Source organism: Triticum dicoccoides, chromosome 2B (assembly GCF_002162155.2).
Source record: "Triticum dicoccoides isolate Atlit2015 ecotype Zavitan chromosome 2B, WEW_v2.0, whole genome shotgun sequence".
Lineage (NCBI taxonomy): Eukaryota > Viridiplantae > Streptophyta > Magnoliopsida > Poales > Poaceae > Triticum > Triticum dicoccoides.
The window spans coordinates 62,714,483-62,724,512 of NC_041383.1; the positions used below are offsets into that span (position 1 = coordinate 62,714,483).

The 10,030-nt window shown below is 45.2% G+C and overlaps 1 protein-coding gene across 3 annotated transcripts; it reads left to right on the forward strand.

The window, feature by feature from the left end:
- Positions 1–5,269: 5,269 nt before the first annotated feature.
- Positions 5,270–7,912, forward strand: LOC119362155 (zinc finger BED domain-containing protein RICESLEEPER 2-like). Of its 3 annotated transcripts, XR_005173132.1 has the most exons (5): positions 5,270–5,610; positions 6,019–6,426; positions 6,567–6,911; positions 6,998–7,066; positions 7,532–7,912. XR_005173132.1 is itself a non-coding variant. In XM_037627354.1 (4 exons), exons 2-3 carry the CDS (start codon positions 6,179–6,181, stop codon positions 7,063–7,065), a joined length of 801 nt encoding a protein of 266 aa, XP_037483251.1. In that variant the 5' UTR covers positions 5,270–5,610; positions 6,019–6,178; the 3' UTR covers position 7,066; positions 7,544–7,912. The 3 variants fall into 3 exon arrangements, 2 of the variants coding, with proteins under 2 accessions (XP_037483251.1, XP_037483250.1); XM_037627354.1 differs by having other exon boundaries at positions 6,019–6,911; positions 7,544–7,912; XM_037627353.1 differs by having other exon boundaries at positions 5,271–5,610; positions 6,019–6,911.
- The last annotated feature ends 2,118 nt before the right edge of the window (positions 7,913–10,030 follow it).

Below are 10,030 nucleotides of genomic sequence, written 5' to 3' on the forward strand. Positions count from 1 at the left end.
AGGAATCGCTCGATCAGGTTCAGTTAACTCGATCGCTCGGGTTCAGTAACGCGTAGCCTGCAGTGCAATCGCTCGGGTTCAGTTAGAGCCCAACGCCTCGCTCGGGCTCAGTTAGAGCCAATGCCTCGCACACACGCGCGTACGTGTACGAGAGAAACGTGCATCGCTCGGCCCCCGACCTCCCACCGTAACCGGCAACTCCCCGAAATTTTCCTCCCCCTCGCGTCTACCACGGTTTTTTCCGTCATGGACGGCCCAAAGAATGTCATGCAGCTGCGTCTCTGGCCCGCCCACGATGAAAAGCCCATTTTCTGTCATGATTTTTTGTCATAGAAGTAGGAGCCCACCACATCTATGATGATACCGGGTTTTGTCACAATTATCGTCATAGAAGTGTCATATGTATGACAGAATATTTTTTCGTTCAGCCCAAAATGTCACGGATGTGTCTTTTTTTTGTAGTGAGAGCTAGATGCCAGTTCCATACCACCTCTCGTAGTTGAGGGATAAATCTTAGTTATTTCGTCTTTCAAGTTCCTCATAGTGACCAGCAGATATAAATCCCAAGTGACTCAAAGAATAGAGCTATGCTCCCGGCAACGGCGCCAGAAAATAATCTTGATAACCCACAAGTATAGGGGATCACAACAGTTTTTGAGGGTAGAGTATTCAACCCAAATTTATTGATTCTACACAAGGGGAGCCAAAGAATATTCTCAAGTATTAGCAGTTGAGTTGTGAATTTAAGCACACCTGGATAACTTAGTATCTGCAGCAAAGTATTTAGTAGCAAAGTAGTATGGAAGTAACAGTAATGGTAGCAAAAGAAACAGTAGCAATTTTTAGTAATTGTAACAGTAGCAATGTTAAGGTAACTAAGCAAAGAGCAATATGTGAAAAGCTCGTAGGCATTGGATCCGTGATGGATAATTATATCGGATGCGATTCCTCATGTAATAGTTATAACATAGGGTGACACAGAACTAGCTCAAGTTCATCAATGTAATGTAGGCATGTATTCCGAATATAGTCATACATGCTTATGAAAAAGAACTTGCATGCCATCTTTTGTCCTACCCTCCCGTGGCAGCGGGGTCCTATTGGAAACTAAGGGATATTAAGGCCTCCTTTTAATAGAGTACCGGACCAAAACATTAACACTTAGTGAATACATGAACCCCTCAAACTATGGTCATCACCGATAAGTATCCCGATTATTGTCACTTCGGGGTTAACGGATCAGAACACATAATAGGTGACTATAGACTTGCAAGATAGGATCAAAAACTCACTTATATTCATGAAAACATAATAGGTACGGTTCAGATATGAAATCATGGCACTCGGGCCCTAGTGACAAGCATTAAGCATAGCAAAGTCATAGCAACATCAATCTCAAAACATACTGGATACTAGGGATTAAACCCTAACAAAACTAACTTAATTACATGGTAAATCTCATCCAACCCATCACCGTCCAACAAGCCTACGATGGAATTACTCACGCACGGCGGTGAGTATAATGAAATTGGTGATGGAGGATTGTTGATGATGACGACCGCGACGAATCACCCTCTCCGGAGCCCCGAACGGACTCCAGATCAGCCCTCCGAGAGAGTTTAGTGCTTGATGGTGGCTCCGTGTCGTAAAACACGATGAATCTTTCTCTTTGATTTGTTTCTCCGCGATAGTGAATATATGGAGTTCGAGTTGAGGTCGGTGGAGGTCTAGCAGGGCTACAAGGCATGGGGGCGTGCCCTAGGGGCGCCCCCACCCTCGTGGACAGGGTGTGGGCCCCATGATGCTGATTCTTTCGCCAGTATTTTTTATTAATTTCAAAAAGTTGCTCCGTGAATTTTCAGGTCATTCCGAGAACTTTTATTTCTGCACGAAAATAACACCATGGCAGTTCTGCTGAAAACAGCGTCAGTCCGGGTTAGTTCCATTCAAATCATGCACGTTAGAGTCCAAAACAAGGGCAAAAGTGTTTGGAAAAGTAGATACGACGAAGACGTATCATGGGGCCGCATGTGGAGCTCTGGACGCGGCTCCGGCGGCAGATCCGGCGGCGGAAGCGACCCGGAGCGCGAGCGGCGCGTCCGCTCGAACGGCGCGAGCAAGCGTGGGGCCCGGAGGTGGACCAACCGCGGCATGTCGCCGCCGGCGAGCTTCCGGCGGAGCAAGACGGAGGAGTACGACCGTCAGCACGCATCCTTCTCCTCCGCAAGATCTTCGTATACCAGGAGCTCCTCCTCCTCCGGCGCGGGCCTTCTCCCCGTGAAGAGGGATTGGCCGGAGGACGAGGAGGAGCCGAAAGAGTTCGACTTCTTCCCCGTCGAGGAGGAGCCCGAGGAGCCCACTCCGCTCGGCCGCCGCGGAGTCGTCGGGCTGGAAGACTACGTCGCCGACATCGACGCCGTTGTGGCCGCCATCGCTGAGCAGAGCGTGCGCGAGGAGGCGGAGCGCCGGCGTCACGCCGAGGAGCTCGAAGACCTCGAGTGGCGGCAGGCGGTCGCCACCAACCTCGCCGCCAAGGAGAAGTACGAGGAGTGGCGCCACATCCGCGAGGAGCAGAGGGCGAAGTACATCGACCTCTGCAGCTCCGGCGAGGAGGATTGAGCGTCCTTCTCCTCCACGGCGTCGTCCATTGCCGCGACCTCGCCGACGTCAGATCCGCCCCCCTCTAGTTCTAGTATTAACGTAGTATGTAGTATGAACTATGTTTGTAGTGTGTTGATCACGATCTATGTAGTATGTGATGAACTACTGGCGTCAACGGCGTGCAATTTCTCCTTTTTTATTTCAAATTATGTAGTTTTAGATATGGTTTCTGTTCGGTCGCGCTAGTTTTCGACCCGCAAACGCGTTTTGCGGGAGTTTTTGCGGGGTCTGCTAGAGTTGCTCTTAGGTGTGAGGCGAAAAGATCATTTTGCTCCTAATGTGCATTGTTTTACAATCCTGGATGAAGTAAAAAAGCAATCAGTTCATCCATATTTTGGGATGTTGAACGGATGCTGCGCATGGATATGAAGAGATTAAAGGGACCGACACACTCCCGTGGCGATCAGTCGGCGTTCCCTGTTCTCGCATGCGTGTGTTTCAAGTTGTGCCATCGATCTACCAACCGGCGTCTAGTACTTAGTACGTGCAAGTGCATCTACTGCAAATCGATCCAGCTGCGTACGTGCTACTTGTACATGAGTCTCCCCATCAGCGGCCAGAAAGTAATCAGATGCGGCTAGCTTGTACGTGCATGTCGCCCGAAAGTACTCGGCCGTACTTGGAGCTACATTTCATCGGAAGGTACACGAGCCGAGACTTTTTTTTAGACAATCTCACAAAGTTTTTATTAAATCATCACAATGTGTTTACATGACGGATTGAATATTTTCAGGATGATCTAACCAAACATGACGGCCACCCTTAGAGAAAAAGCATGCTTCGCTAAATTGTGAGTTTGAAAATTTGAGCTCCTAAATTCATAACTAAATTTACAAAAATCAAACACGAGTCGAGACCTGTGTCAACCTCTACCTGCCACATGCGCTGCCCGCCAGATTGCCGATCGCGTCCAGCCTCAAAGGCATCATGGCCGCAGATGTCGACCCCACGGCCGCACTAGTGCAGAACCGGGCTTTAGCGCCGGTTCATAACGGCCTTTAGTGCCGGTTCGGCAACCGGCACTAAAGAGTGGGGACTAAAGCACCCCCCTTTAGTACCGTTCCTCACGAACCGGCGCTAAAGTACCACCACGTGGCACGGGCCAGGCCCGGGTGCTGGTAGACCATTAGTACCGGTTGATAACACCAACCGGTACTAAATGTTTGGGGGGGTTTTGGTTTTATTTTCCATTAATTTTGTGTTTTCCATTTAATTCTTTTTTGTTTGCTGGTATTTTACGATACAATAAATTATACACATTATGCATATATATAAATAATTTTCTCATACGTAGACCGCATATATATATATATATATATATATATATATATATATATATATATATATATATATATATCATCAAATGTCTCACAACCAACACCATTAATTATTCACACATACACATGTATATACATATACAATTTCTCCTACATGTTGCCTTGGTGCCTTCGGAGCATGATGGCAAGTGGTTCATGGGGGCGTTACCGGGTAATAGTATTCTACTTTGGGATCTATGACCTGGTTGAGCAAAAATCCCGCTATTTCCTTTTGAAGTGCTAGTATGCGCTCCGCTGGTAGGAACTGCTCCCGCACCTCTCTTAACTGTTAAGAAGGAGATCAATATGCATGTGTATTAGTTATGTGAATAGTGTTCTGACAAACGTACCCAGTTCTATCTTTGAGATCTGCTCCTTTCAGACACCATCATGCGAATGTTCTCGCAAACGTAGAATGCACACAGATCATTCCCCGGCGCCTGCTTCAGGGCCTTTACGAGAATGAAATTGAATCAGATAATGATTAATCAAGCATGATAATTAATTAATAGTATTGAAACAAGAATTAAAAAGATGGTAGCTAGCTAGCTAGCTAGTACTACTTAATTAATTAACTTTTGTCGATACCAAAATAACTTTTTTGCCCATTTGCCTGGAGTCACCTTGATGAACTTTGCCCAAGCCCTGCCCGCCGACAAAGAAAATTAATAAAGGGGTTATTAAATAGTTCATATCAGGAAATGACGAACTAAATAGGATGAGATATAGTTAATAATGATTGAAATACCTGTTGACTATCCTCTTCACGATGTTGTAATCTTTTTCTTCTTTCAGTAGTGAGTCCAGTACTTTAACTGTTCCTTTGTCAACTTTAATGTCTAACAAGATCCAGTGGAAACTGCATGCGCACACGTTTGCATGTCTTAATTAAGCGGGCATGTGCATAACACTAATCAACTACCGTACTATACACTTAATTATTAACATCTAGCTAGCTAGTAAGCAAAAAAAAAATTTATAGTACAAGACAGTGTGACTCATAGGAAGTTGTAAGGAAGTAGTATATCTTCACTGGTATTGAGGCACTTGAAGAACTTCAGCATGCTTTTCTCTAAACTATCTCAACATGTTGAAAGATTCCATGTGTACTCATTAATGATATTTGGGTCAATAAACCCAACGCCATAGCGTCCAGATTTTTTCATTTCATATCACGCTGCTGGTGGGAGTGGGAATAAGTGGGACTAGACTTTCCATCCCACTTAAAACGCCTTAGTGGGAGCCCATTGGACCAGAAAAAATTAAGTGGGCTAGCCCCTTTAGCCCACCGGAACCCCACTTTACCCTATTAGCCCATCCCGATAGCTTGGTGCAGGGAGGACGACGTCGTCGCCGATCGATGGCAGCCGCCGCTGCACGGCGCACCTAGCCCCTCCCCTACCTCGCAGCTTCTCCCTGCTCCGCCCCTCCCCTACCTCGCAGCTTCTCCCTACCCCGCCCCTCCCCTACCTCCCGGCGATGGGCAGGTCGCCGGCAGCAACAACCCCGACCCCCAGGTCGTCGGCAGCATCAATCACGACCCCCGGGTCGCCGGCTGTCCCAACCCCGACAGCCAAGGCGCCGGATGTGTCAATCCCGGCGTCCAAGGTGCCGGATGCATCGTCGGCAGCAGGTGATGCATCAATTCAAGATAGTCCCTCAGATTCAAGGAAAAATATTGTCGTCGTCGGCAGGGAAAAATATGCTTTTTTTCATCTTCTTCTCTGAAAGCCCGTTTTTAGGTATGTAGGTAGGTGCGATTGGTTAGATTTGGGGATTGGATTTCAGAAGATGGGGACCTGGATTGCTACTGCTAATTGGCTGTTCATCATCTATTGTTTATTTAAGAAAATAGGACCTGGATGGGTACCATTTACACAACTACACTGAACCCTAAACATTGGGCCATCTTGCTGTTACATACAGCGTATTTCAGTGGTTTGTAGTGATCTGCCACTTAGTTTCTTTCTTATTCTGTTTTACCTTTTATTAATGTCTGAACTTGACTCATCATATTTAACTCGGTTGTGAAAATTTTCAGATCTTGAGGAGCACAAGGGTGAGCTCTTACGTGCCATAAAAATTGAGAAGGCTAATGGCCCGGATCTTGAGGAGCACAAGGGTGCTAGTGAGCTGACAAAGAAGCCTTGAAAGAAGCTGACAAAGATTATAAATTTGCTCCTTCAGTAAGTGAATTGGAGATGGCCGAAGCTATTTGCCATCTTTTGGGAGCTTTTTACACAGCCACAAAGAAAATCTCGGGTAGGACATATCCCACCTCTCACCTATACTTCTATGAGGTCTGGAATGTGAAGCAAATAATGGAGAGAGAAGTCGTAAGTGAAAATCCTACCATTGTTGCCATGGTGAAAGAGATGGAGAAGAAATGGATCAAATATTTTGAGGAGTCATTCTTAACAAGTTGTCTGCCGGTGATATTTGATCCAAGGTACAAATATGAATATGTTGACTTCCGACTGACCGCAACTTTTGGTGGTGGCGCAGAGAAATATCTTACCCAAGTGAATAGTGCGATGAAGATCCTATTTGCTGAATATGCATCTGAATTTGGAAACATTTCTGATGAAGGTGATGAGGTTGTAGAGGAGGATGGTGAGGGCACTCTTGATGACTGGGATAAGCATTTGAGATTGAAAAGATCCCACAACTCAAATGAGCTACAGCGATATCTTGAAGAAGATCTGTTTCCTCGCCGACGGAAATTGGATATCTTAAAGTGGTGGGAGATTCACTGCCCAAAGTATCCGGTGCTTGCAGCTATAGCACGGGACATGTTGGCAGTGTCCGCGTCTACGGTGCCTGCAGAGGCTGCATTCAGCAATGCAGGAAGGATCATCACTGAACAAAGAAGTAGTTTGACCCCGAGTACTGTTGAGACATTGATGTGCCTCGAGGATTGGTATCGAGCAACTGGTAATATGTTTTTTTATTATTTTTCTGTACTTTATGTAATACCTTCCATGTTGAATGTTTCATTTCGAATGCCTTCAATATTGCAGCTCGCCAAAAGGCGGAACCAACAGTTGGAGACCATGGTGGTGATCAAGAGGATGCTGGAACCACCTAAGGTAATTCTTCTAGACTGCTAGTTGTACTTTGCACTTTTGGTACATTATGCTCTTGGTACTTCGGACAATTCATTGTGCAATATATATAGGTGGCGATTAACCTGTACAGGCATCTGAATTTCTTGATTCTTGCTGTCAAAGTTGGGGTCACCTTGATAGTTGCTACCTCTGTAAGCATTAGTCAGTCTCTGTCCATGTAGATTTATTTTCAGTTTTGCTGGAGATTATCTATTGCAAGATTTCGTCCTGTGGTCAGAAATTTATTCTTGGAATCCTGCCTTTTTTGCCGTCAAATGCTTGTGATCTCTTTAGCTTGTTGTACTACTTGTTATAGTAACCCACATTTCGTGCTTCCGTTGATGCCATCCATTGTAGTTTCTTGCTGTACTTCTGTATTTGCTCTGTTAATTCAGATTTTAGATAGGATTCAGATAGGCTTCAGTTATGAATTCAGAATTCGGATAGTTTTTTTGGCAGGCAGAAGGTAGAGCCTGAGGACAAGGAGGAGACCAGGGGGCGAAGCCAGAAGCGGCACCGGCGGCAGCTGAGACTCAGTGAAGGCTTGTGCTGAGCTCGTGATCGTCTTCCATGAACCAACCTGAAGCTTCATTCACTGAGAGTTGCGAGGTCTTATCAGCCTAGAGTTTTTCTTTTCGCTTTGTCCTTGTGAGTTCACTGAGAGTTTTGATGGGACTACCACTGAGAGTTGTGAGCTTCATTCACTGAGAGTTGCTATAAGTTGAAAATAAGCTTGTATCTGTGGCGGCCGCTTCCACAAAGTTCTATTAATATGTTGATGCACTATTACTTTATTCAAATTCCAATCAAGATCTGTTGCTGCTGGAATTTGAGTGCCAAGTCCGCGTGCCTTGCTTCTAGGCCTTGAAGGCGTTCTACATCCTGCTTCCTCTGCTCCTCCTCCAACTTCCTCTTCTTCTCCTCCTCCATCTTCTTTCTTGCACGGGACCTGTAGTCCTCGTTCCATTCCGAATAGCCCTCATACCAGGGAATAACGCCCTTCCCTCGTGTTTTTCCTGAGTGTTCAGGATTTCCCAGGGCGCGTGTAAGCTCGTCGTTCTCTCTGTTGGGCGTGAACACCCCCGTTCGAGCTTGTTCTATTGCATCAAGTATCTTTTGTCCGGCTCCTTTTAGACTTGCCTTCTGCGAAACCAGGCCTGTCTTTGGGTCAATGCCCCCCATGCGCATAGAACCAAGTTCTGCACCTGGGGGGCGAGCTCTTAGTAACCGGAGTGACCCATGCATCCTCCGTCTCTTGCTCAGACTTATCCCACTTAGGCATTCCCACTGTATAGCCACCTGGACCCAGCCTATGGAACTGCGTCTTTTTTGCGGCATTGGCCTTGTTTTTTATCGACCGTTCCTTAGATAATTCTGATTTCTTGAATTTCACAAAATCGGCCCAGTGTTCTCTTTACTTCTCCAGTGTTCGCGTGAATTCTGGAGTCTTCCTTTCTGCAGTGAGGTAGTTGGCCCATATAGTTTTCTTGTGGGTGTTGAATGCAATTGCCATCTTCTTAAGAGCAGCGCCCTTGACTTTCTCCGCATCTGCTTCAGTGAAATAATCTGGTAGGGTGAAATGTTCCATCAGAGATTCCCAAAGGGCTTTTTTTGCTGTGTCGTAGACCCAAGTAACACCTGGACGTTTAGTTTTTGGCTCTTTTCATTCTTGAATGGAGATCGGGAGTTGGTCCTTCATAAGAACTCCGCACTGACGAGTCCACTTGTTCGCAATGTTCTTAGGCGTGAGGGGTTCGCCACTAGGTTTGGTGGATTCGATGTTATACTTTACACCCTCCTTCAACTTTCTGCCAGGGCCTCGCTTTGTCCTGCTGTCTGTAGAAGCAGATTTGCTCGATCCGGAGGGCTGAAACACTACTAGGAAAAGGCCTACTAATGACGCACCTGTTTTTCCTACTAATGGCGCACTATAGGTGCGCCATTAGTACCACGCCACTAGTATTTTTTACTAATGGCGTACCACTGGTGCGCCATTAGTATGCCTAGAGGTGCGCCATTACTATCTCACTTAATAATGGCGCACCACAGAGGAGTGCGCCATTAGTAACATTTGTTTTTCAAAAAAAAATCAAATTTTTTTTCAATTTCTTTTTTATATTTTTTCTTTTTTTCTTAATCTCGGGTCACTATGGCTTAATCTCGGGTCAATATGCTTAATCTCAGGTCAAATCACACTCCATGGTCAAACTTACCGAAAGGTCACCCATCCTCACACTACTCCAGCCCTAGCATGCTTAACTTCAGAGTTCTATCCAACACCAGCACCAGCTCACTTCACACGCACTTGTTGATATATCTAGCATATCAATCCTATTAAACCTTGTTGATGTTTAGGACTTTGTTCATGTTCATGAGTGATGAAATTTTGAAAAATTATTTCAAACTTCCATTCATATTACGTATCATATTTTGAAAAAAAAATCCCGAAAAAAATTTGAAACTAATTTTTTTTCTGTTACTAGTGGCGCACCTAGCAAACGGTGCGCCACTAGTAAGTTTGAAATTTTTTGAATTTTTTTGCCTCCAGATCTTAAAAGCCCCGTAACTTTTTCTGTTAGGTTTTTGAGGATTTTGAAAATGTTTAACGGCTTCCCCCTGTTAAATTTGGATGTAACTTTTCGAGTAGATGATTTTTCATATAAAGTCGAAATTCATATTTGCAAATAAAGTCGAAATTCATATTTGCAAATTTTCCCAACAACTAGACCACATATCACATGGGAAACTTATTTTCTTTTATTTTTTTGCCATTTCCATCATTTTCTTTTATTTTTTTAAAACTGAAAAGGCGATCAGGGGGGTGCATTCGGGGGAATTTTGGGTCAAAGTTAGTAATGGCGCACCATGGGTGTGGTGCGCCATTACTAGTTAACTAGTAACTAGTAATGGCGCACCACACCCACGGTGCGCCATTACTAACTTTGG

What these genes read in the sequence shown, in the direction of transcription:
- LOC119362155 (XM_037627354.1), top strand. Translation starts at nt 6,179, where the DNA reads ATGGCCGAAGCTATTTGCCATCTTTTGGGAGCTTTTTACACAGCCACA. An exon ending in GGATTGGTATCGAGCAACTG is followed by an intron (nt 6,912 to 6,997) that starts GTAATATGTTTT and finishes TCAATATTGCAG; the next exon opens with CTCGCCAAAAGGCGGAACCA.